The sequence below is a fragment of the Haemorhous mexicanus genome, chromosome 13 (genome assembly GCF_027477595.1).
Source record: "Haemorhous mexicanus isolate bHaeMex1 chromosome 13, bHaeMex1.pri, whole genome shotgun sequence".
NCBI classification, from domain to species: domain Eukaryota; kingdom Metazoa; phylum Chordata; class Aves; order Passeriformes; family Fringillidae; genus Haemorhous; species Haemorhous mexicanus.
The window spans coordinates 10,549,801-10,576,104 of NC_082353.1; the positions used below are offsets into that span (position 1 = coordinate 10,549,801).

The following is a 26,304-nucleotide window of genomic DNA, read 5'->3' on the forward strand; positions in this document are numbered from 1 at the left end:
AATCTCAGGTAAAATCCAGATCTTCCAGAAAATTGCTTCTGGAATATCTTCTGGAAATACCCAAGGTGAACCACAGCAAATGAGAGTGAGCAGCCCATGGAAGTGCTTGAAATGCCATCTCAGTTCCCCCTGCATTCAGGAGGTGAGAACTCTGATTGTTTTCCTGCTCAGAAGGATCCCAGCTACTGTAATGCTTTCTTTCCAGATCCTTGTTGGCTACCCAGGAAGGAACTGGAAAATGCAGGGTATGTGTTGTGTGGGAGCTCCTTGGGGTGCAGCAGGGTGCCAGTGAAGAGTCGGCACTGAAATTCTGTTGAGGGCCCAGGCTGTGACTTTTTGGGCAAACCAGATGTACAGATCACCTGGAGGTGCTGCAGTTCAGCTCTCTGCCTTGTCAGGAGAGAACTGAGCCATGGCCAGCTGTCCTCTCGACTTCAGTGTAGGTTTTATGGTCAGCCTGAAGGTGGCTTATGGAAGTGCTCAGTTTAGTCACTGAAAAAAAGCACCTTCTTAATTTAGGTCCATTGTTTCATTTCCCCTTTTCTGAGGGCCTGGGGAAAGTGCTGAGCCAGGTTGTCCTGAGTGACATCAGTACCCAAACTGTCACCAGCACTTCTGTTCTTGCATGGAGAAATGTGGGTTTTGCATTTCAGGGAAACTGCCTTTGGACTTTTGTGTAGGGGTGCACGGGCTTGCCACCTGTGAAAATCACCTCTTTGTTCCTGAGGTAATGGTGAAAACATCAACCGGGATGGGCCTCAACTTCCCATCAGATAAATGACACTTGGAGGAATGGGACACTGAAGTACCCATTGTGTTTTTTGCTCACTAAAGTTTGTCCAGGGAGGCTTTGGAAAACCCATGGTTTCGAGATTTCCCTGCTGGTATGTCAAGCTATTTGTGTCTGAAACATCTCTTTTCCATAAACGTGTGGAGAGAAAGGAGCTGTAGATGTTAAACAAAAATGCTATATAAACAGGAAGGGTGGAAAAGGATATTGCTAGAGAAAGGGCAGCCTCTCCCTCTTGCACTCCTGCTGTGAGGAATGCAATAGGAAATTCCTGCTCCAGGATTAACAATCATAAGGAAAAATAGCTTTAAAAGCATGTGTGTAAAACTCTTGTGAAAAGTACAGATCTCATTCCAGCCACTGCTCTAGCACATAAACAGACTCTATTTCCCAGCTTAAAAACAAAACAAAAGCCAAGAACGAGGATGTAGAACTAAAGTTCGCCTTAGGAGGGACTCTAACGGATCCGGCCAGTTCTTGATAGCGATCTGAGAAATTGCAACAGGATTGATTCCAACCGCCTATTTTTAGATTTTCTAATGGGGATGCAACATGGAGACAGCTGTATCTCAAGACAGATGGAGTGAAGCCAAGCAGTCCTGCGCTGACGTGTTGGGCACCTTGAGCTGGCTATGGGACGAGAGGTGAAGAGCTCCGCGGTGCCAGGGGCTGCGGCAGTGCCTCTGCCGGCACGGGCACAGCAGGGCTGGGCTGTGACAGCGCGGTCACAGCCACTTCCCAGGCCGCCTTCAGCACCTCACCTGCAAAGGGCACTGAGCGGGACACACAGGCAGGGTGTACCCTGTGCCGGGCCTGCACCGCGCTCGGGGCGGTGTTCAGGGCAGTCCCGATGGGCTGGGGAGCAGCTGATGCTCCGAGCTGCCTGGCACGGCGGGGGTGCAGGGGAGGTGTTCCGCCGGGCAGCTCCGTGTGCTCTGCAAATGACACCCTTGGCCAGCGCTGTTCTCAGCCGCTTTACCTAACACCAGCAGCGTGCAGGGCCCGACCTTTGCACCATGAAGGTCCTAATCCTATATTTTGCCTATACGCTCATCAAAAAGGAAAGGCTACTGCATTTGCTAGGTAAAAAACTCACCCCATGGCCCCGAAAAGCCTTTGATGAAAATAATACAGGTTCGGGAGGGCCACTAATGTGGAACAAAAAACGCAAAAGGAATTAAAACAACAAGTAATTGAGAGCCAGCACCCGATAAGACCCTCGGCCGCCCGGCAAGGCCCGCAGCAATCTGCCGCAGATGTCTTTCCAGGGATACGGGCGGTCCCCTCCCGATGGGAACGTGCTCGTTTGGCCCCGCCCCGGAGGAGGGGAGCGCCCGGGGCGGGCCGGGCCGGGCTGGGCCGGGCCGGGCCGGGCGGAGGGGCCGCCCCGCCTCTTAGTCGGCGGCAGCTGCTGCTGCGGGGCCGCCGCCGTGGGCAGCAGCCATGCCGCGCTCGCTGAAGGAGGAGACGGCGCTGCTGCTGGAGGATTACTTCCAGCACCGCGCCGGCAGCGCCGCGCTGCCCTGCAGCCCCACGGCGGGCACGCTGCGGCGGGCGGCGGCCGAGCTGGAGCGGCAGGAGCGGCCCTTCTTCCGCTCCTGCGCGCCGCTGGCGCGGGCCGAGCCGCGGGAGGCGGCCGCGCTGCTGGGCAGGGTGGCGGCGCAGATGGAGGCCGACGGCGGCCTCAACTGGGGCCGGCTGCTGGCGCTCGTGGTGTTCGCCGGCACGCTGGCGGCCGCGCTGGCCGAGCGGGGCTGCAGCGACGGGCCGCGCTGCCTGGCCGCTCACCTGGCCGCCTACCTGGCCGAGGAGCGCGGCGAGTGGCTGGAGGCGCACGGCGGATGGGTGAGCGGGGACGGAGCGGCGGGGAGCGGCCTGGGGCGGGTGCCGGGACCCTCACCTCGTCCCCGGTTACCGGGACAGGGCAGCCCCCGGCTACGTGCAGCGGCTGGTCTCGGAGGGAGACGTGCCCGCGTTACTGCCGGCGATGGGCGTGCACCGGGCGCTGCTGGCCATCGCGACACGCGGTGTGTCCCTAGGGGCTGCTGGCCATCGCGACACGCGGTGTGTGCTCGCTGGGCCATTGGGGTGCCTGCGGGCGCCCGGTTCTGCGAGTAGGAAGATCCCTCCGGGTGCCCCGCATGGCCCCGTTGGGATGCAGCCTCCTGATCCCGCAGGAGTGATGCTGCTGGGTGAGGGAGCGAGGTTTGCCTTCCCCTCGGGTGCGCAGCCTGTGGGTTTCGGCGAGCAGGCTGGCACAGGTCCTCTCCCAGGTGTGAGCACAAACCTGTGCCTGTTCCTAAGCACACCTGTGTATGAAGGCACCCACCCTCCAGACCTGCGGCTCCCGTTCTGTCCGTCCCGAAGCCTGTCAGGTCGGGCCTGGGGAGGAAGGCGTGGGAATTTTGTCTGCCCTGAGAGATGCACACTTGGAGGTTCAGCTTTTAAGACGTCGGTGCAGCTTTCCCTGCGTTTCTGAACAAAATGTCAGCTATCCCACAAAACTGCTCGTTTCCTATTTCCAGTCCTAGTGGAATACTTTGTCAGTACAAATAAGCACTAAAAATAGAAAGGAAGGGAAGTAGCCACTGGTTTCGTTGACTTTTCCAGAGACCAAAATGAACTCGGTTTTCCAGTGGTCACTGGTCCATCTGGCCGCTCAGAACAGCATGGTGGTTTGGCTGCAGAGAACACTGGCACTTGGCAAAATTGGCAAAATCCTATTGCTTTTCGCACAAATCAAAGTGTAAAGAACAAAGTTCCGGAAGAAATTATGAGTATAACTTGTTTACATAGACATCTGCGGAGCAGAGTTCAAACACGACCATCTGGAGTTGTATTGCTGCCACTTCTGATTATCACAATGATCTGGGAGAGCAGCTGCCAGCTTTGCTCTGTCATAGGTCAGCGCTGAGCAGTGTCCACCCGGCCTTTCCAAGAGAGTGTGTAATCAGTCCCACATCCACCGAGATGGGACTGCTTTGGCCTCCTGACTTCAAAGTGGAAATTTCCATATCCTGTAGTTGAAGATGCTTTCTGCAACTTAAAGTAGGAGAAACAGTGCTGGCAACTTCCATCAGAAACTTGCCTAAAAGGGCAAAAATAAGTAATGACACACTGAGCATCTCAATAGGAAGTGTCCAGTTGTCTCTTGAGCTAAGTATGCAAGCACTTGTAGTAGCTGCTCCTTTCTGTTGCCTTGTGCAAAAGCTCTCGCAAAGTGTTTTTGCCTTTGCCCAAGGCATTGGGTTTAGACTTCCATGATTGGAACAGACTTCTGCAGCTGACAGAGGCTGAGCTGGGAGGATGAAACTCAAAGGCTCGTTAAAGAAACCCAGTTAACTGCTAGCTAAGCAACTGAGTGTCTTTTCTGTTGGTGTTGCAGGATGGCTTCTGTCGGTTCTTCGGCCGGCCGGGCTCGGAGGGGGCCGAGCAGAGCAGCACCATCGGCAACGCCATCGTGGCGGCGGCGGCGGGCATCGGCATGGCGGGGCTGGCCTTCCTCCTGGTGCGGTAGGCCCACGGACACAGCTTGCCCAGGGAAAGTACTCTCAAAACTGACAGTTTACCAGATTTCACTTTATTTTCTATAGAACAGACCCTCTAAGAAGAAGTCTATATTTTTAAACTGGCTCAGAAAACTGCCTCACCAAATCCTTGGTTATAAACTGCTTCACTCACTGCCCAGTGACGGCACAGACCAAGCACTATTAGAGCACTATTTGTGCATGTTCAAAACCCATTGTCTCCAAACATCCTCTGGACTTTCTTTTTTGAAGGTGTAACCTAAACTTTAGCATGGTTCATGTACTGTAACTTCTGAGTGCTTGGTGTTATGCTAGGAAAACATTATGGTGGGCTTGCTACTAAACGCTCTGTTCAAGACGTCTCATTTACGTGGAGGCAAGTTTGGAACCCGCGTTCGTTAATGCTGTAAAGTGGGCGAAGCTTGACTGTGACCTAACGTGGCTTATGGCTTCAAACGTGGTGACAGCACTTGTAATCAAAAGGCAACTCATTTGTTGATTTAGGGCAGTTGGTGCCTGTGATGCTAGAAGCATTAGGGCTTGATGTAACATAAGGCTGAATTCATTACACTACAAGAAGGTAAGTATTGATACAGGATGGTAATGGCTGCAGTACTGATTCCTACTGAAAGGAGAAGAATTTAAATATTAAACCTTAATTGGTATATTGAAATCCAGTGAAGGCTGGAATTTCTCTGGATTTCCCTTACAAAGTGAGAATTTCCATATATCTTAATATATTTTTGAAGTATTTATCACTGTATAATACTTGTAGCCATGACATCTTTATTTTTGTTTAAAACTTAATGCTGGCTCTTGTCACTCTAGTGTGTATCAAGCGTCTTGTTTTAGTAATATTTCACTGTTTTCAAAGTGCTGTGTATTTCTTTCAATGGTTGTACAAATTGCCTTATGTTTCTGGTAGCTTTTGAAATGTTTCTGGGTTACTCACAACGTGTACAATTTTACTATGGTGACTTCAAAGGTGAATAAATGTTAAGTATTTTTATTTTAAAAATCCTTTCTGATTATTAGGTGTGATGGGTGCTGGTGCTCAGACAGTGAGTGTTTTGTGGATGCATCAGTTTATATTCACTGGTATTGCTGGTGCTTTGACCTGAGACAAGGACTTGTGGAGCACCAGAGCAGTCCTGCAGTCCAAACTGGAGCTGACACAGCCTGGGTGGAAAATCCCGTCCAAAAGGTCCATCTTCACCATCGGGATTGGAAGCAGCCTGGTAGTTTTGTTGGCCAAAGTTTACTAACATAGGTGGGTGCAATTGGGCTCCTCTGAGAGCTGCTCCTGCTTGTAGAAAGTGAAGAGCTCTTGTTTCTTCTCTGCCAAGCCTTGCTGCTGCCTCTCTCACACGTGCATGCTTTCTAACTAAAACTGGAGGTTCTGGTCCATGTTATGATGACAGCTGTGCAATGTGGTGGTGGAGTTCAGCCTTCCTGGGTTAGTCCTCCTGAGCAGCTGTGCTCCTTGAGGGTGTTGGGCTTTACTCTTTTAAAGGCTGGTCTCCTGCCCCTGTCTCCAAGCCGGGGGCTCTGATGCCTGTTAAAGCTGCAAGTCCAGTGGGCAGCTGACTTCCTCTTGGGAAAGCTCAGCCTGGCAGCCAGCTCAGCATCACTGTGGCTGGCAGTGGCCACCCTGCTTCTCCTTCTGCTGGCCACTGGGCCCTGGGGCAGGCGTGCAGCAGCCTGCTGGACAGAGCAACGTTGTGCTGGCTGGCCACAGATGTGGGGACAGGGACAGAAAGGGGCATTCAGGGATGGTAAGTCCCGAGCAGGCAGGAAGGAGCTGCTGGTCCTCCCCCTCACGCTGCTGGCTCTGAATAAACGTCTGCTTGTTCTCCAACTTCCAGTTCTCTAACCTCCAGCTTGCCTCCTCTGCAAAGGGATTAGGAGTCCATGGTGCAGGGCTGTGCTCAGTTCCTCTCTCAAGTTCCTGCAGGGGTGACACCTGTGTGTGACAGCTGAGTGCTCTGGGTATCTGCCTGCAGTCATCCAGTGCCTGAAACTTTGTCCGCAGTGGGAATGAGCTGGTGGGTCCTGGGAACTGAAAGTAGTTTCTAAAATGTGGGATGCTTAGAGGGATGTATGATGAAAAGCTTGGGGAACGACAGGGCAAGAAATGCTCTAAACAGAGGTCAAATGTCTCTCCTGTGCCAAACAGAACAAAGATAAAATATCTGTATCTTGATTTTCAGTGTAATCTGATCTGGCAAGCTCCACAAAAACAATAGCAGAGAGGATATTTATGGTGGCTTTTACAGTGTGCTCTGGAAAAGTGAAAAAACCCCCAACAAACCCAGCCTGGAAATGTCCTCTAACAGTCACATCAGCTTTTGGTGTAAACCTGACCCTTTCCAAAGTGCAGCTTGAAGAGCATCTGCCAGTCTTGGGAGAAGCTGGGAGTGGGCTTTCTAAGAGCCAGGAGAGCTGCAGGGCAGCTCTGCAGTGGCAATACTGCCTGGAGCCAGGCTGCTCTGGTCTCTGCAGGAAGCCTGTTCTCAGCCCCCTGAGGCTGCTGGAACCTGGCACCGGTGGGTAGCTGCCCATCCTAGCCCGAGCCATGCTCCCTGAGCTGCTCTCTGCTGACATGGCAGTGTAGGATTGAAGAGGAGGACATAAATCACTGGAGCCCTGTTGATTTCAGGGCAGTCCAGACTATTTTACATTTGCATGACTTATGGTTTTTTAAAAAAACCTATTTCAGTGTAATCTATTTCAGTTTCAGCCTGACAGTTTGTCTCAATGAAGTAATGTATTTCTCAATTGAAAAGTGCTGCTCATCTGCTTTCCTGCCTCAGAAGAGGGAAGCAAGATGCTGCTGTTCCTTCCTTTAAATGCAGAAGGGGAGTAGGTGGTGTTTCAGTGCAAGGCTGTGTCCAATCCTCAGGGCAGCTTTTGGCTCTCCTGTTGTCCTTCCCAGGCTGTGGTGGATGCAGCAGGCTCATCCCATCTGCAGATCAGCAATTGCTGCAGGTTCTGCTGGGCCCCAGCCTGCCTCTGCCTGCTGAATCCTGGCTTGCTTCAAGGCTCTTGAGTGCTGGCAGGACCTGCATTTGAGGGAAGAGGGGAGGAGTGAAGGTGCTGGCTGGGCTCTTCCATCACCTGGCTGCTCATACCAGTTTTGAGTCCTTCCTGCTCTGCCGTGTATGGAGACCTGTGGAGGGCTGAGGGCTGGGGAGGGCAGTGTTCCCAGTTTGCAGTGGTGCTCACAGTGTCTGACAGGAGCTGTCAGTGTTGTCTCTGCTGCTGCACCTGCTCCCTACCCAGTTCTGTTCTGTAACCACAGGCCAAGGTTGCAATGCTGTTGCAGCAGCCCAGCTGCTTGTTAAAGGAAAATGCAATTTACTCATCAGCCTTAAGAGTGCTGAGTGGCCCGTGGGTTTCTTTTTGTCTTGGAAAAAATGAGGCACTGTTAGAGCTCAAAAAACGTGGGTTGCAGGCTGGTGTTATATGGCAGGTGGTGAACTGCTTTGCTGTGGTATGCAAAAAATCTGGTCTGGCACGTCTCACTGGAGAAATTGGTGCTGGTGCTGTGTCCTTTTCTGCCCGTGCACACTGCAGGGTGGTACCCAAGCCTGGGTAGGACAGGAGAGCCCTGTTACAAATGACTTAGCAATTGGACAGCCAAAAAAAAAAACCCCAGAGAATCACTGGAAAGAAAAAAGGTCAAGTGGCACAGCATTTATTCACGTAATTTCACTTCTTGTGCTCATTCTGTTTAGATAATGAAAACAAACTTCTGGGTTTCACTTCTGTTTCTCCTACAGTGCTTCTGTACCAGACTCCAGCTGGGTTGTCCTTGCCAGGACAAAATGCTGTGTGGAGAGAGCAGTCATGGCTGGGAAATCACTTGCTTTCTGGTTTAAAAGGTATCAGTGTAACTCCTTCTTAAATGCTGCCATTATTAGGAACACTTTTAAATGTTATCTTCAAACTGTTAACAATTATCCTGTCACTAACTGAAGTTTTTAAATTAGAACAGAGTTGAAAATAAAAACATAAAATCCGGATTTACTTGAAGTCAAGTGCAGGAAGTCTAAAAATCAGCTCTCTGCTGAACTAAGGAGATCATTTTGTTGGGTTTTTTCTCTGCCTGGGCTTGGTCTATTTGTTTAATTCAAATGAGAGGTGGAAGAGAGGACCTGGCTTTCTTTATCCAAGTCTCTTTTCAAGCAGGCTGTGTCTTTCTGCCCAGCTTGTGGTAAGTATCTAGCACTACAGCCTGGAACTGATAGCTGCCCATTGGCAGGCTCCTGGTTTCTGGATGTTCACCCAAGCTGGTGTGTGTTGCACATTTCTTTCAGCTAAGAATTAAACCTGTTGAAATGAGTGCTTAGATTCAGCTGGGGCCACGCTGGCCATGGGGATGAGTGAAACTGTGCAGGTCTGTAGTAAGAAAGCAGTGCAGGGCATTGGAAAGCTGTGTGCAGAGCCACCGTAGGCACTGCAGAAACTTGGTGCTTTCTGCATTTAATCCCTTTAGTGATTCTGACCTGTGACTGCAGTTCACTCGAGGAAGTTCTTGTGTTTGACCCAACCTGCTCTTTTGTTTGTCTGAACAGCTCAGCACATGGTGAGCAACAGCAGGAACCCCACGCCCTGCTTACAGCATCTGGTGCTGTCTTTTTTTGTTCCCAAATGTGGCTGATACCCTTGAGAAGCTGTGTGGGGAAGGGTGGCCTGGTTCAGTCTAAGCACAGGGAGGGGAGATTTCTGTGCTGCATTGCACCTTGGGGGGCCTGGACATGGCAGCTGGAGCTCTGCAGCCTGACACCAAAGCCAGGAGTTCTTGCTGGCACTTTCAATTTGCAATGCATAATAGCAAAAGGGCAAAACCACTTGACTTCATCAAAGGCTGGGGAGAGAGCACTGTTTGTAGTGTGCTACCTAATGGCTGGTTGGCTTCTTCCTTGGAGCTGTTATTGTCTTAAGGAGAATCCCAGGCTGTTGTAATTAATTTTGAAACATTAATTATGAAGCTTTATGATGAGCTCATTGGGAACTCCTAAAATACAGGCAGAGCCATGTGGCTCAGGTGAGGAGTTGGTGCAGGGCAGACAGTGGAAACTCCTCTCTCTCTGGGAACTGCCAGCAAAAGCTCTCTCATCACCCAACCTGCTGGCACACAGGCTGGATCCTGCTGCTGGCTGGCTGGACATGGTGCTTTGTGCCCCCACCAGCCAGGGGCTCTCCCCCCTCTCCTTAGGCAGAGGATGTGCTCCCAGAGCTCCCAGCTGTGCCTGCTGGAAGCATGGCCCTGCTGGGGTGCACCCAGTGCTGTGCTGCCTCTGGGTGCCAGGCACAAGCCCGTGAAGGAGTGGCCACAAGGTGCTGTGCTGGGTGGGTGGTGGTTGGATGACTGATGGATGATTCTGATGCATGACAAAGAACAAATTCCACCAATTGTGTGTGAAACAGCCTTGTAAAACTGTGCTGGCTGATCAGTGGCAGCTGGGAGCTGATGGTGCTTGACAGGCAAGGCAAATGCTTGTTTCCTGATATCCAGCAGAGATTTAAATGTGGAACCTAATTATACTGGGAGCCTACAAGTGATGAGGCTCTCTGAGCATTTCATACCCGGGCTGGATTGGTGGTGCTGCCAAGGAGGGGCTGGATTTCTGCAAGTGCTTTCCATCCCAGCTCCGCAGAAACCTTTCTGGCTCTGAATAGGCTGTAAAATGTGCAAGGTTTGAATATTCCCCCCTTTTTTTTCTTTTTTTTTTTCCCCCCAAACACCTATGTGCCCTGAAGGACAGAGAGCTGCAGTGCCTGACTGGCAGTGCCAGCCTGAGCACAGCACAGGTCACTCACAGCTGTGGCATGAAGAACCTGCCATCCTTCAGTGTTCCCACTGCCAGTCCTCTAGGCAGCTCCTCTGCCACAGCAGCATCACCCTTCTCCTCCTCTGGAAAAAGGAAAAATAATTACTCATAAACTCTTCTGAAAAAAAGCCAAAACAGCACAAATCTTGCCTGTGTGTTTTTAAATAAAAGAAAAATCATCTGGAGTCTGTGTATTGTCCTTGGTGATGTTCAGAGCAGAACACCTGCCACTCTGAAACCCTTCCAGCTTTCCTGGCTGCTTTTTCCAAGCGAAGTCCTGCTCCATGGGAGGAAAAGGTTACGTGTGGGAGTGAGCAGGGCAAAAGATTATGTGGAACAGAAACCCCGGCGCTGTTTGTTCTGCCATCTGCTCCACGCTCCATCCAGGCTGTGGGTGGTTTCCCAGAGTGCCCCTGCTCCCCTTCCTGCACGGCTGGCAAAGGCTTTGAGCTGAGAGAGGCACATCCCTGCTGTCCTGGGGGAGCTGTCCTTGGCAGGGTGTAGCTGGGTGCTGTGGCAGTGCTGGTGGCCACGCTGGGGCTGCCACTGAGAGCCTGCTCCAGCAGCAGTGCAGGAAAGCCTGGGCTTCAGTGCCTTTGGCACAGACTCAGGGAGTGCCGGGGTGTCAGGGTTGGCACTCTGTGCCAACCTGCAGGGAGCACTGGGCCAGGACAACCACAGCTTCCCTGGCGCTGTGCATGCTTCCATCGTTGCACCAGTGGTGCAGGGTGCTCCCCGGTGAGCAGGGCAACTCCTGCCCACATGAGCTGCTGCCACCATCCCCACGGAGCAGCAGCAGGGCAGGCTGAGCCCTGCACAGCTCTGTGCCACATCATCCTGCCAGGGGTGAGATGTGCTGAAGTGTGGGAGGATGGAGGTGGCAGCTTTGTCCCTGCTTCAGGGACAGCTGGTGAAAGAAAGATGCAATCGTCTTGTCTCTTACCCCTAGAGCCCCTTTCAGCTCTGCCTCCTCCCCCAGCCACCTTTTCCTGCTCTCCCCTGGTCCCCAGCCTGGCTGTGCCCAGGGCTGGGGGTTGTGCATTCCCCATTCCACATCCCCCTCTGCCCCCTGCCCACCCTCCCCACAGTGTGCTCACTTGGGAATGTGACCTTGCTCTCTAGATTATTTACAGACAAAATATTGCTGCAGGCCTGGGGAAGGGTTTTCTGTGTTGTTCTTGCTTTTTTTTTTAAGTGACTGGATTCCACAAAAACTGAATTATTCCAAGGGCGTGGGGGCCTGGTGGGAATGCTTTGCTCTGTTTGGGAACAGGCTGCCTGCAGCCATCTTCCCTGGCCAGCACAGGGATGCTAGAGGCTCTTAGTTTCCCCAGCTACAGGGAACAATCTGTCTCTGGTTTTCTTGGAAAAACCCACCCCTTGCTGGGGGCAGGCTGCCAGGATGGGACAGGAGCCTTAGCAGGGCTGTGGCACACATGGAACCAGGACCCGGGCTGCCTCCAAGGTGTGTGTGAGCAGGCACAGAGAGCTGCCTGCGGGTGAGTGCACATTCAGGGCTGCTTTGGGTGGCTCCCCTCCCCACAGCCCTGGAGCTCTCCACTTCCCCTCACTTGGGAGCTCCTGGGTCTCCTGCTGCACTTGCAGCACACGCTGGCTCTGCTGAGGAGCTCAGACAGCGCTGTCACATCCGATCGGAAGCTGTGGTGGGCTGGTTTCTCCTTTTTTTTGCTTTTACTGGCAGCACCAGCAGCTGCCCTTTTCCCACTGCTGACAGCTCTTGTGTCTAGCTGAACTTCTGAAAGCCTGGTGGAGGTGGTTTCCCATTGAGCAGAGCCCTCTTGCCTCTGACCTCGCACGGCTCTGGCCGTGTCCCCTTGGCGTGGCTGCTGGGGGCACAGAGCTGTGCACTGCACACAGCAGTGAGCTCTTGTGTTCCAGCAGCACTGGGTGCTTGGGACGAGGCTCACCTGGGGTCCCTGGCTGGCACAGGTTTCCTTACAAGGTCAGCATAAGCCTTCAGGTGCCCAGAGCCTGGGAGTTGTCCCGAGTAAGGCTGTGTGCTCAGCTTTTATTTGGGAGTAAGCACTGTCAGCTGAGCTGAACTCCATCACAGACAGCGAGTGCCTGTTTTGCTGTGGGAAGAGTTCTTGTGCCAAATCCCTTGGTCTGGCCTGGCATGCAGCGTGGCTTGATGTCTCTGGAGAGTGAGCTGGGGCTGCTGAAGGTCTGGCAGGAGCACACTCCCCTCCCCTCTGAAGCGGGGGCTGCTGCCGGGAAGTTGCTCGGCAAGCCTGGCCACAGGGGCTGACCATGGAGCAGTGCTCACAAAGCCATTCCCTGCCTGCTGGGGGGTAGGTGCCAGTCCTCTGGAGTGACTCCAGCTTTCCCAGCCTGTGGAGGTGATGGCCTCATCCAAGCCCTTGCAGAGGGCTTGGGTGCAGGAAGGATGCTGGGCAGTGAGAGGATGATGGGGGGTGGAGAGGGTGCCCCTCTCAGGCAGGACCTTGATCAGCCAAGTGTGTTCAGCTGGTGGTGGTTTGGAAGCACAGTTAGCAGCAGGCTCATCTGGCTGGAGGAGTCGTGGGAGGTGCTCTGGTCCATGTGCTGGTTTTGGACTACTGAGCTATGGAGTGCTCTGGGTAAGTCATAAATAGCATACTGCTAATAAACAAGGGTGACAAATCAACAGATTTTGTTCAACAGAATTGTGAAGTTCCCCTTGTTGAGAAGCCATAGGGAAGGCTGGGACAGGAAGACAATGGTTTGTTATTTTAGTCAAATCCTTTTCTTTGCTGCAGCCAGCACGTTGAGCAGTGTGGTAGAAACTCACCAGGTGAGAGGCAAAAGTACCTGCTGAGATGAGGTGCAGAGGCAGCAGATAAAGGGCATCATGGGGCTGTGCCTGTAGGGACTGCTCCTTATCAGCACACCTGCTGACTGCATTGCAAAAGCAGCCCCTGGTCACCTGTGCCTTTGGGTAGCTGGGGGTTTTTCAGGGATGTTGCTGTTAGCCTTTTTAACCACCTGGCAGAGCAGGAGGGAAGGGAGCACTAGGTCTCAGGCTGCCATAAGAATGGGACCCAGTGCACTTTCCTCCAGATCTGCTCTGTGTGCATTCCAGGTATGGATAATGCTGCTTCTCACTAACAGGGTCTCTGGCACTTGTCTTCCAGCCCAGAATCAATGGCTCAAGGGGCCTGAAGAACCAGTGGTGACCAGCCCCATGCCATGCAGGGGCAGAGCAGCCCAAGTGGGTTCCACCTGAGGAAGGGGTGCAGTGAGGTTGCTGCTGAGCAGCTCTCCTTAGTGTCAGGCTAGCAGTGTCCCGGTCTTCAGAGTCAGCCTGGGGATTTCACGGGTGCTCGTGCCCCTTAAATAGGAAATTTGGCATCCTGAGCTAAGCATCTTCTCCACCTGGGTGTCCCAAATGGTTAACAATCCCAGCAGCAAGGGATGGCTGGTGAGGAGATTGATTGCCTCCTGCAATGTACATAAAGTCTCGCTCTTCTGCAGAAACACAACACTTGTTCAACCAGGTAAATAACTGGTTTAAAATCCCCTCTTGCAGCAGCTGACCCTACACATGTTTATCCAAGTGACTGGAGCTGTGCCAGTCTCTCTGGTAAGTGACCTTTCCCGAATTTTTCTTTTCAAGTTGACATTTAAGAAGGGGGGGAAAAGTCACAGCAACAAATGGTGTTTTAACAGTGATAAAGCTTTACCCGTCAACAAGGCCAGGAAAGCCACGCTGGAGCCTGTGCTGGTGGCTCTGCCACCCCGGCCAGAGTCCATAGGGACAGCCCTGGCTCGTGTGTCCTGACCTGCCTGGGTCTGCTTGGAGCAGCATCTGCAGTGGGCTGCTCCTGCTGCCTGGGCTGGGCTGGATAGCTCTGCAGCTCCTGGGAAAGGCTCCTGGGTGCAATTAAGTCTAAGGCAGCTGCTGGCAGCTGGAGGCTCTCAAAGTATTAGTTCATTACTGCAATTCAAATGAGGAAGAGCCTTAAATCTCTGAGAAGAATCTGGGTTTGGCAGGCAGTGGAGTGCTTAGCTTACTGGGAAAACACCTTGGACAATTTTGGTAAATGTTCTACTGTGTGTTCAGGCAAGTAAAATTTACCCTTAGTTTTCGTGTTCCTTGGTTCCCAGCTTCAGCACTGCCAAGATTTACCCCTTGCTCCTGACAGTGCTCTCACATGGAGGTGTTTAAACTCTGAAGCTTTGGAGGAGGTTCACCTCTTAGCCCAGATACTCAGTACATGAGCTCCTCTTCCAGGCTGCAAGTCCCAAGGGCTTCACAGAAGGCTGCTCAGCACATTTGGGTTCCCCAAAATCCTGCCCTCCCCACATCCTGGTGGATGCCATACCTCCGTGTGCCACCTGTCAGCCACTCCCATCTCCTCTGGGCTCTGCAGGATCTCTTGCATGCTCCTGCCTTCTCCATCTGCAAAGCACAGCCCTCCTGGCCTGCCCCTGCAGCCCTTTCCCAGGCTTTTGGCTTGGTTTCAGATGGTGAGCAGGACTGAGAGCAGCAGCTGGTGCTGGTGTCTCCCTGCAATCCTCCCTCCCAGCTCCCCTCCACAGAGTGCTGCTAGTGATGGGCCAGCCTGGGGCCATGCCTGCTCAGTGCTGTCTGAGAAGAGAAATTGAAACAAGGGATTCCCAGCTGGTTGTGTTTCCTGTAGCATGAGGGACAGGCAATTCTTGGGTGGTTTCCTGGCATTTCTTGCAGGTGTCCTGATGGGAGTGGCTGCAAAAAGGCAGGAGGCAAGGAGGGGGCAGGGGCAGCACTGCAGTCAGACAGGGACGTGCTGCTGGCTCAGGGTCACCCTGGCAGTGCCATGCCAGAGACCTGTGGGCTGACAGCAACTCTGCTTTCAGAAAGCCACTGTTTTGTGACAAGTCTCAGCTGAGAAACACCTCAGTGCCTCTGTGGAAAGAGGCCTGACGGATACCCTTGGCTTTGTGGTTAGGCTTGTTCTTGGGTTTAATATATCTGTGCTAGAGGAAAAAACAGTAACAAAAAAGCCCAGGTAAGTGGAACAGTAAAGCTGCTTTTAGTGAACTGATAGCCAAGCCTTGCCATGGCTGACCATGTCCCTGTGCAGCCCCACTTCCACAGGCAGGGCACCACAGCCCCCAGGCTGGCAGCAGCAGGGCCAGCAGCTCACAGAGCCCCCTGTTAGGGGTGGGGTGTCCATGTGCCACAGCTGTCCCCACTCCATGCTGTCCCCAGGAGGGCTCCAGCCCTGAACATTAACGAGAGGCAGATGAGCTTCTTTGCTGGGCTGTCGCTGAGTGTTGCTCATGTGAGGCTCTGGCTGCTTGCCAGCCATGGCAACTTTGGCACTGGCTGCACTAAGCCATCTTCAGTCTGCCGTGGCAAGAAGGGCTCATTGTGCTCCTGCCCACAGCCAGCCCTGCTGCAGGTCGGTACGTGAGCCCTGGAGCAGGACAGCCTGTGTCCGGAGCCTTCCTTCCTCTGGGATAACGTCAGTGCTGGAAGCAGGCAGCTGTTTTGGTCCCAGCAATGCCAGTGGATGATTTCACTTTTGTTTCAGAGCCGATAACCTTTCCCTTCACAATGAGGGACGACGTCCCTGCTCCCCGCGCTTCCGTGAGCCAGGGGAAAGCCATTCAAGCGCCTCTGCAGGGAAAAAGAAAGAGCCAGGTTAAAAATAGCTGCTGATTGTCCATGGAGCCTGGGCAAAGGAAGGGCAAAAGCCTTTCTGTGTTCCAGTGCCGGGTCCCATACAGTGGGAGCAGCTTTTCTGGCTGAGCCGGGGCGTGAGGACAGCGACCGTGGGAATATCTGGTGTGCCGGCCCTTTGCGTCAGCCTCGAGGGGGTGGGAAGGTCCATGAGAGACTTTCTTCTCCATGCAAAGATGTCCTGATGTCAGGCTCCAGGAGTGCTACAGACACCCCCTTTGTTTGTCACCTGCATGTCTCCACCCTTCCCGCCCTTCTCCAAGTCCTTTCCCTGCTGGGTTTGTGGCTGGAGCTCGGTGAGACAAACTCACCCCAGGCCTCGGGCGAGAACAGTCTGGTCCAACCCAAACTGCTAAAGCTCAGCTCCAATTTTTATTTCCTGTGGGGGAGGAGTTGGCCAAAGTAATTTGTTTCTTTTTTTGAGAAAGCCTTTGACTTCCCACGAACTGCTGACCCATCATGTGACGGGCCGTGGTGGGGCCATGGCCCGAGATGTGCTATCTGCTGTCAGCCCTTATCTCCCTGCTCGTGGGGCAGGGCCTGGCCAGGGTGTGCTGGGGCACCAGCTCCAGCCCTGGGGAGTGGGCAAAGCTCGTGTGTGTCAGAGGGAGGGCAGCGAGCTCATGTACCAGCAGAACCCATCCCTTCTGGGAGATGCTTCCCTGCCCCCCTAGAGCAGCTGCTTCATGCCCACCCTGGCCTTCAGAGCACATTCATCTGGAACCTGAATGCCCACCTGAATGCCCACCTGAATGCCCACCCTGGCCTTCAGAGCACAGCACAGGCCATTTCATGGGCTGTCACACCTGGGCTCCTGTTTGACCAGTCCCTTTGCCCAGTGGAGGTTTTTGCTTTGTCCCCCAGCACATGACTTACTGGGTGGCTCCAAACTGCTCTTGCTCTTCCTGGGCTGGAGCCTGTTTACAAAACAGTGGCTGAAAGCTGCTATTTATCCTTAGGTACATATTGCATTCAGAGTTGCTAAATAGGCAAGCCCAAAATGAAAGTCATCTGGGTTTTCTTTAATTACAATAAAATCCTGATGAATCATGAGGTTCTGTACCTCAAGGATGCACCAGGAATTGACTTTGGCTGCAGACAGCAAGGTGCAGCAGTCAGCAGAGCCGGCTGGCTGCCTTGACATCTGCTGGAAAGACTTGTTTTTCCCTCCCCAGTCACATGCTAGCTTGTGATCTGATCATGAGATACAAAGGATAACCTTCCAATATTTACTCTTCTCATCTGCAATTTCAGAAGGCAGGGGAAGAGAGCAAAAAGCAGCATAAGGGAGGAAAACACAAGCCCCCTTTCTCACTTGGTCAGTGTTGCTGTAGGTGCTGTGCTGGTTGCTGGCTCAGGGCAGGAGGCTGGCTGCAGCACCAGGGGCTGTGTTTGTGCCTGTTGTGGCTGTCAGGGAGCCTGTCAGTGTGGTCAGAGCAATTGCTGCTCTGTGTTCAGCCACGTGGGCATCCTCTCCTCCAGTGCCACCACACCTGTGTGCCAGCAGAGGTGGGCAGGGGCTGCCTGTCCCAGGGTGACCTGCACTGGCACAGGCAGGGAAAGCCTGTCCTCCCCCAGCACTGGCCCTGTGCCATCCTTCAGCATTCAATTTTCACGTTTTATTATAAATGTCAAAGTGACATTTTTAATAACAATATCCTAATGTAGTCAGCCAGGCAGGTGGAGTAACTTGTACATGCTCCAGTCCAAAGGTCTATAGCAAGCCCAGCTGCAAGATTAAACCAGAATCACCCCTATATAATCTTTGGGGAATTTTTGCTAGTGCAGCTTGGGTACGTTTACTTCTGTGAGCTGATGCCTATCTAGGACCAAAAACCCCCAGGACTGCATCGTGGTGCCACAGGGGCTGTTGGCTTTGAGGGAGCTCCCGCTGCAGGGAGAGCAGTGGGGCAGGGCTGTGTGCTTGCTGAGCCAGAGAGGTGTGTGCCATTGAGTACCACAGGCTGCAGATGTGCAGCAAACCTGAATTGCACGTGGAGTGGGATTGCTCTGGGAATGGCAGGCTGGGATCAGCAGTCTCTGTCTGTCTTCCCCAAGCTGTGCCAGGGGAGATGCTGCAGGCAAAGCCAAAAGGGCTGTGCCCATGTGTGACACACGGTGTGTCAGCCAGACACAGAGTGAGGAGCAGCACCATGGCTGCCCTGGCAAACAGTGACTGCCTGGAGGAACAAGAAGGGCTGGATGTCACTGGGGAGAAGCAGCCAGTCCAGACTGAGTGATGAGAGCAGCACCCAGCCACAGGCTGGCCACAGGCTGGCCACAGCTATTCCAGTGTGACAGGGTGAGTGCTGTGGTGTTTCCAGTAAAAACACCCACTGTGTCAGGTGGGGAGGGAGGGAGGTGGAAGGGCACAGAGGGAAGATAGCTCAGCTAAGAGGGAGGGCACGAAGGGAGGGTGCCTGCTGGGTGCCCTTGATGTGGTGAAGGGTGGTTTGTGCCAGACAGGGAGATCCCAGTGTTGCAGGGAGCATGGCTGGATGGTGATGAAAGCAGCCTGCGAGGCCCAGCTGGCCCCTGTGCCTTTGCCAGGACCATGGCATCCGTGAGAGGGGCTTGGGTAGCTGGGGCTTGGTATGCTCCCTGCAGGGAAAGCTGGGGCAATGTGAACAGGAGGAGATTTTCAATTAGAACCCAAACTATCTGTGATTAAGGGCTGTCTCCAGTAGGCATGGTTATTTCTGATTTCAGGTTTTGGGAAGTCTTGAAACTGTTTAAGTCCTAGCTGTGTTTCCCCTGCTATTACAGGAGCTTCACATCGCAGTCTCCTAACCTACCCTCCCATGTCCACTCTTAGCTTAAAGTCCCATTTTTTTTCTCAAAAGTAAACCACTTTCTTTTCTCGGGCAAATATTTCTGTGGCCTCTGCTGCAGCATTAGGCAGAGATGATTAGGAGGGCTGTGATGGGCTGATGAGGGGTTTGGTGTGGACTCATCAGTGGGCCATGTGGGACAGTGGCATATCAGCCTCTGGCACACAGCACTTGGAAGGCATTTGGGTTTTGTGGACCTGGTTGACCTGTCACTGTGCCCCAGAGGCACTTCTGAGCACTGTGGTTTCCTGGTTCACTGGCCTTTTCCTGCCTCTGTGAAAATTAGAGCAGGCCTGACCCAGAAAGCTGGATGCAGAAGTGATCAATAGTGATGGTGGCTGGCCAGCAGCACTACCTGGCTCTTGCTTAGTCCCAAAAGAAATAAATGCATTCAGAAGATGTGCAGGTGTTCCAGCTCCTGTGGCTGCCTTATCAGCTGGAGGAGGCTTCAGCCTGTGGTCCAAGGGTTGTGGAAGGCTGAGTTTACCATGCCCCATCCCTGGTGAATGACTTTGTTCTGCCTAGTCCCCCTTCCCAGTGATAGTGGTTCTCCAGCAGGTTTTGCTGTGTGAAGTGTTTGTTCTGCAGCAGGAGAGTGCCAAAGGCTCAGGTGAAGGTGGAGGCAGGGCAGGTGCCGTGGGAGGGGGACACAGCAGCTCTGGCTGTGATCCCAGCAGAGCGAGTGCCTGGGGAAGGAGATCCAAGTGCTCATCCCTGAGGGCGTTGTAGACTCTTGCTCCTGGACAAGAAAGTAGTCCCTGTCTGTAAAGAAATAAATCCTAAAGACCATCCTTTTGGAGCAGTCTCCTCCTGCCTGCTGTGTCCCTAGGGGACAACAAGGGCTTTGTAGCTGCTCAGGGCTCTGGGGAACCAAAACAGCCACGGCGTGAGCTCAGCGGCTGTAAATCAGCGGCTGCACCGGCTCCAGCACCGAGCAAAGGCACTGCCCACTGCTTTGATCTCCTGTGCTTTCATTCCATACCCTCTGCAGAGATAGACACAAGGTCACACTAATGGCTGATACATGAAAAACTTCTGTGGCCTTTATTGATTTTGGAGTGATTAATGAGGCAAAGGGAAGGACAGTGATTCATGCACGTGAACGGTGCCTGGGAATGAGCAATGCTGGTCGGGGTGGCCTTTTAATTCCATGATGGAGCCCGTGTCCAGCTGCTTAGGGGTGGCAGCATTGCTCTCCCAGACGTCTTTGCACTGGGCAAACACCTGTTAGTACGCAGGGAGCTCTCGTGCCTGCGCCTCGGCTCTGTTTGCCTTGCTTTTCTCTGTCCCTTTTGAAAGGGGATCAAAAATAGCCAGACCTAAACTCTCCCTGTAGCTTTGTTGACAAAGCCTCTTGAGGCTTTCCTGCTGCTATCCCAGGTGGCCCAAGAGGAGAGGCCTGGGAAAGGTAAAGCACAGTGCCTTGCCCAGCCTCAGCAGGCATCCTCCAGCTTTGGCCTCTGGTCACCAGCACGTGAGCTCAGTGAAGGAGCTCCAAAGCTGGCTGCTGTGATGAGCCCTGCAGACAATGGTTTTTGAGTTGCTCTTCCACTCCCTCAAGCATGTGCCAATTCCCAGAGGCTGCTGAGCTGTGCCAGGGTGGATACCCTCCTTCCACAGCCTCCATCCCAGTGCCCCCTGTGGATGGGGTCCACAACCCCCAGTTCGCTCTGTGCCACACATTCAGCTGGAAACTGATGCAAGGGGAAGTCATCCTAATTTTGGAGGGGGACATCAGGCACAGCTTGAAGGATTTGGGCAGTGGTTATGCAACTTTCCTTTTATTTGAAGAAACTTCCCCCTCCTGGCTGTCCCAGCTTTGTGGCCATGACTTAAGCCATCACATTGCTGCCAGAGTTCATCTGCTGAGCTCACTGCTTTCACATGGGCTGTCTTGCTGAGTGGGTCAGAGACCTGCTGCACCTCTTAGGGCCTGAGGACTTGCCACAGTTAGGGATTCATTTGTTGCTGGCACTGCTGGTTATTTTTCTCTGCATTGCCATTTCCTGATGTCTGTTCCTGTGTACACTGAGCTGTGCCTGTGTCCTCCAGCTCCCCAGCCTGCCCTCCAGAGCCTTACCCCAGCCCCCTGTGCTGTGGCAGAGTGAGGTCCCAGCTGTTGGGGCACACTGCCCTAAGGGAAGGGCACAGGAAAACCTTCCTGGTGGCACAGGCAGGTGACAACGCCCACCCTGCACCAGGGTGCAGTGCCCACGCTCCTGCCTTTGCTTTGCCCACCAGCAGCACAGACACAGAGCAGCCCCACACCCCCATTCCTGCTCAGGAGTGGCCACAGGCTGTTGGCTCCCTCCAAGGGAACCTTAGGGGACACAGGGTGCTGGACCTAGCGTTGTCCTGCTGACCATGGCACCACAGGATAGGGTGGGGAGCACCACGGGGAGGCACACAGAAAAACAGTGTGCTCCCAAGTTAGCTACCAGGCCAGGTTGGTTTTCCTGTTTACTCCCTAAGTGGAAAATAGGAAAGTAGTAAAAAACCTCATCCCCTTGGCTATATAAAGGTCTTCTTGTGTGGGCACAGAAATTTTACCTTCTTTTCTGTTTTGCCTTGCTGTTACCAGGTGTGTGGTGTGGGCTGCAGTGTCAGTAAAGTAAATAAAAGGGGATGCTGGGAATAGCAGCTCCTCTGCAGGAGATGTTTCCTCTCAGACAGAGAATTTGATGGGTCAGACCACTTTGCTGGTCTGCTGATGAGCAGCTGTGTTGGGGTCACAGAGGGTCAGGCAGGGCTGGTGCTGGTTGAGCTGGGGACACACAGAGCCCCAGGTACACCTGGCAGTCCCAGCTGATGTCTGCTCACATCTCAAAGAAAGGGCAAAATCACACTATCCCTGCAGAAATTCATGGGTGGGTGCCAGGAAAAGGTTGGCTGGCAGGCTTGGCAGCAGGAGTGAGGGTTGGAGCAGATATTGTCATGCCAGGAAACTGTTTTGAGTTTCCAACATCAGGATGTGTTATGGGGATCGTAAACCCTGTGATCCCAGAGATGTTGCTAAACCTTGTTTGCCTTGGACTGTTTGTCCAAAAAGATAGCAAGAGATGAACTCTTTCTTCTCTTCGTAATTGCCCATAATCTTATCTGAAGCCTCCAAAGTGTCCTAGAGACTTCTCAAGGCGATAACACGGAGATAACCACCAAACAGAAAAGAAGTCAAGAGCAGCTATCTTTCAGGTCTGCTGGGAAATAGCACCGTTTTCTTGCCCAGCTTTTGTCACCCTTGTTTGTCACAGAGAAGGAAAGGATGCCCAGAGGTGCCAAGTCTCACTTGGGCAGTGACTGACCTTTCTTGCTTTCTTGCCCCTCTGGGATAGCTGAAGCTGTTTTGAGGAGTAAAGTCTCAAAGCTGCTTTAGCTGTTTGCTAGAAGGTATTGCTGCATGAGAGCTGCAGCCCATGGCTCCGTGTCCAGCTGCCCAGGCCAGTGGGCTGTGACTGTGTCTCACCAAGGGGTGTTTTTGGGGTGTGTGCTGTGGGCCTGTGGATGCCCTTCAGGCAAGGGGCTTGCTGACAGGACTGGTGGTGGTTTCAAGGTACCTTTTACTTCACACGGTTTGTGGCTTCTCACTTGAGAGAGGAGCATCTAATCATCTCACCATAGACTTAGAAAAGTATGTGCAACTGTAAAAAGGATCTTCCAAACATAGTATTTTTTTAAAAATTCAGTTCAGTGTCTGTATCTGAACAGTTCAGTGTCTGTAGACTTCCCATAACATTTACTGCCTGTCCAATTCTGGAGTCAGGACCTGGATTCTCTGTTAATTATGGTTGCTTCATCCAGTTCATTGATTAAAAATGTGACATTTCAAAGAGAGAAGAAAAAATTCTTGTCTGACAAAGTGTTTCCCTGCTGCTGGTTCATGGCCTAGATATGGTTTTCAGAGCTGTGAGTTGGCCAGGGTTTGCCACTGTTTTTATGTGCTATGTGACCTTTTGAGTCATTCTGGTTCTCAGTCAAAATGCAGTACCAAGTAAGAGCTGTACCAAATGAGAGCATCCTGTGTCAGCACCACAGCAAGTTACTGTGAACAGATCTATTTTCTGCAAATCTTTCTTGATTAGCAACATGAACTGTTTAAGGGAGTAGAGCTAAATCAATCAAGCCATGCCTTGGCTCTGGGTCATGGTGATTTGCCTCTAGCATTGTCCTGTTTACTCCTTCAAATACTGACTTCTCAGTTTCCTTTTGGATGAGTCCCTCAGCAGCTGGAGCTAGGGCAGGACACACATCCACTCTCCATGCCATTGGGGTGTCCTCAGTTAGTCCAGGTGCAACATGTATTTGGAAGTTGTAAAAGGGGAGGTGAAGGGTATTTCAATGTCAGTTCTCCCAAGCAAAGCAAACTAATGGGGCACATGAGTGCTTCACTACCCCACTGTGGTGATTTCATTAACACAAACCAGTGCACACTCAGTGAGGACACGCTGTCAAAGCAAATTGATTTTTTCTTCTGTTTTGCTCACCCACTGCAAGGCTTTGGGCACTGCCAGCAGGGCTTGTCCCTGGCTCGTGGGTGACCCTTTGCTTGCCAGCACTCAGCCCCACACTCTGGGGTTCCCTGCTGGCCTGGCTGCAGCACAGCTGAGCCACAGCCGTGCCGAGGGACGGGGCACTCACGGTACAGGTCACCCCGTGGCAGCACTGCTGAACCCCAGCAGCAGCTCCCAGGGGAAGCCCAGCAGCTGCAGGAGCAGCCAAGGGCTGGTGTGGGTGGCAGGGGAGCACAGGGACAGGCGCGGGGCACTGACAGCCCTTGGCCCGGCTCTGCCAAGCTTCCCACTGCAGCTCTGTGTGCAGAGGCTGCCCCAGTTCGCCCGGGGGTTACCACACATTTTTGTCATGCTTGCAAAATGCTGTTACCACAAATTGCAAAAGCCAGCCTCATCCTCATCTGATCAGAGCGAAACCAGCAGAGCTGTGCACGACGTCTGCAGCGTGTCCGGTGCCTGCGTGCTCCTGCAGGCGCACGGCTCTGGCTCAGACATGCTCTCACTTGCTGCTTTCGGAGTTTTCCTCCCACTGCAGACCTGTGAAAATGGCCATGACCACTGCAGCAGGATGCTTGCTGCCACAGTTACTGCCTTTTGCTGATGTGGCCTTTCCGTGCACAGGTGGCTGCAGTAAAGCTGAAGGTGTCGGGGAGTCTCTGCTGGGCTCTTCCCGAGCAGAACATGGGGGCTGCCACCAGCATCCTGCAGAAGAGCTGCGCCTGGGGCTGGCTGAGGAGCCCACCCAGGCTCTTCACTCCCTGCCCCACAGGGTGGGCAGCACCCTGTCCTGAGAGGGCAAAGGGGTAGGGCACCCCCTCTATCCCCACTGCCAGCACCCCAATTCCACTTGACAGCTCCTCCTGAGCTCGCCCTTGGCCCTGCAGTGGGACAGCCACACGGATGAATGAGGGGCTGCAGAATGCAGGCATTCTGGGCATTCCCAGGAGCAGGTAAAAGTAGTGTATTTAACTACTACAAGTCCTAGAGGCTCTTTATCCTGTGGGAGAGCAGCTTACCAGCACCATTCCTCATGACAGAAACTTCTGTCTCTTGCTGGGCTGTGGTGTGGCTGGGTGCACATGTAAAATGCTGGGGAGCATTCCCAATTTCTTTCACTAGAGCTCACCAGGTGTGTTTGGCTGTGAGCCAGGCTGGAGCTCAGCCCCTTCAGAGCCGGATGGCAATGCTCTGGCTGTGGCTGGGCAGTCCAGGGGGGCTGGGAAGGTCTCAGGTAACAGGCACAAAAAATGAGGGCTGTCACAAGATGCTGCAATGAACTGCAGCCCTAAGTTAGAGCCGTGCTCTGCCTTCACCTGTGAACTGCAGCAGGGGCAGAATCACCCCGTCATTCCCAACAGGGTGTCTGTGCAGGGCCATCAGCTGGGGACACACAGGGCCACAGCTCTCTGCCTTAGAATGCCATGTCATATGCTGGGATCATATGGTTCATCTTGTGTCAGTAATCAAGTGACTCAAAAAATCAGGGCATGAAAGTTCTTCGGCAATGCTAAAGCAAAACTTAAGGAAAAAATTCTCCTTCCCTTACACCATGAAAGTTCAACATTGTGCAGATGATCTAAAATTTTTTTGAAGTGCTAAAGGCTGTCTGGATTTTAAGTGTTTTATACTGGGTACAGGGATCTCCTGTGTCTGAAATAGACGAGACACTTCAGAGGGGAGCCTTTAGTCTTCCCAGACAAGAGATACAAGACACACAGCAGAACCCTGCTATTGTTCGAGGCTGGCTGTAGGAAAAGCAACTGCAAATGGCCAGTCTTGGTATTCTGCTGTGCTTTGTACTTAAAAGTATGTGTTTTATCTTGGCAGGTGAGGAGAAGCTGAACTTTAAAGGCTTACCTTGCTCTAGCAGGAGGCCTCCAGAGGTTGCCCAGCTTGACTCCAGCCCAGGTCATTATGCTGGTCCTACCCTCTCCCAAATTCTTAGTTTTGCACATTTTCCTGCTTTGCAGGCTCGAAGATAATTAGCCACTTTCAAGAAGATAATTTTCCAGAGGCCCTTTGAGCCTTGCCTGTGTGCCTTTGGCACTCTCCAGGCAGGCATGGCAGGTGGATATTCTTCCTTTGAGCCCCAACAGGTTTGTAGGATGCAGCAGAAGCTTTCTGGGGTGCTGGGCTTGTCAAAGCCTGGCTTCATCCCCCCCTGCCCGAACTGGGCTTTGCAGCAGCTTGGGTGATCCAGCCTCTGGACTAGGGGTGAGGGGACACATCACACAGGGCAGGGACAAGCCAGCACTGCCCCGACACAATCAGCATTTCTAAATGAGCACTGGGTTAATCATCACGGCTCCTATTTCCATCCCCACCTGTCACCTATGTCAGCTCACTTATGGCGACACCAGAGGGCAACCAAATGAGGAGAGCACTTTGGTATTACACGGCAGCTGGAGCAGCAGCTGAGTGAGGGCATTACAAGGCTGCAAACACCTCCACTCTTGGCAGAGCCGCCCTGCGGGGGTGGGACACATCCCCCCGCGATAGGGCTCCCCAGCAGCACGGCTTCCCGCGGGCTCAGCAGCCGCCTGGCCCTCCCTCCGTCCCTCCCTCCGTCCCTCCATCCCTCCGTCCCTCCATCCCTCCCCTTTGCCCCGGTGCGGCGGGGCTGCTGCGGGGCTCCGGCTCCCCGCGGTGGCCGCGGCGAGCGCAGCTGCTGGAGCCGGCTGGCAGCCTGCCTTTCCCGGGGAGCCGGGATGGATAAACAGCGCCAGCTGCCAGAGAAGCACTTTCTATACACATACACCCAGAATGTGTATAGAGAAACACGCATCTCCGTGCGCGTATGTGCGCACATCACCATGCGCGTCCCTCTATAAATTCGTTTGTGTGTGTATAATCGGGTACGGGTTATAAGCATCTACGGCTATAAAAACGCATATAAATTCTATAGGTGTATATATATGCGTATAAATATATTCATACATGTGCGCATGCACACCCAGTGTCCGTGTACATGAAATATCCCTGCTCCGGCATGTGCACACGGACACATACGCACATACAGTGCGCACATACCTTATTCGTGTACACACACGCACACCTCGGGCCCCTCGGGTGTCCCTGAGCCCCTCGGTGTCCCCGTGCCCCCCGGGTGTCCCCGTGCCCCTCGGTGTCCCCGAGCCCCTCGG

At 53.2% G+C, this 26,304-nt stretch overlaps 1 protein-coding gene across 6 annotated transcripts in view; it reads left to right on the forward strand.

Moving 5' to 3' along the window:
- Positions 1-2,149: 2,149 nt before the first annotated feature.
- Positions 2,150-26,304, forward strand: part of BCL2L10 (BCL2 like 10) — a 39,561-nt gene continuing 15,406 nt past the window's right edge. For 2 of the 6 annotated variants that reach the window (XR_009488136.1, XR_009488135.1), the window contains exons 1-4: positions 2,150-2,635; positions 4,176-4,897; positions 5,353-5,587; positions 8,100-8,201. Coding sequence is in view for 1 of the 6 variants with exons in the window: in XM_059858334.1 (XP_059714317.1) it covers positions 2,234-2,635; positions 4,176-4,307 (534 nt within the window). In the remaining 5 variants the exon portion in view is untranslated. The other 4 variants (XR_009488138.1, XR_009488137.1, XR_009488134.1 and 1 more) reach the window with 4 other exon arrangements.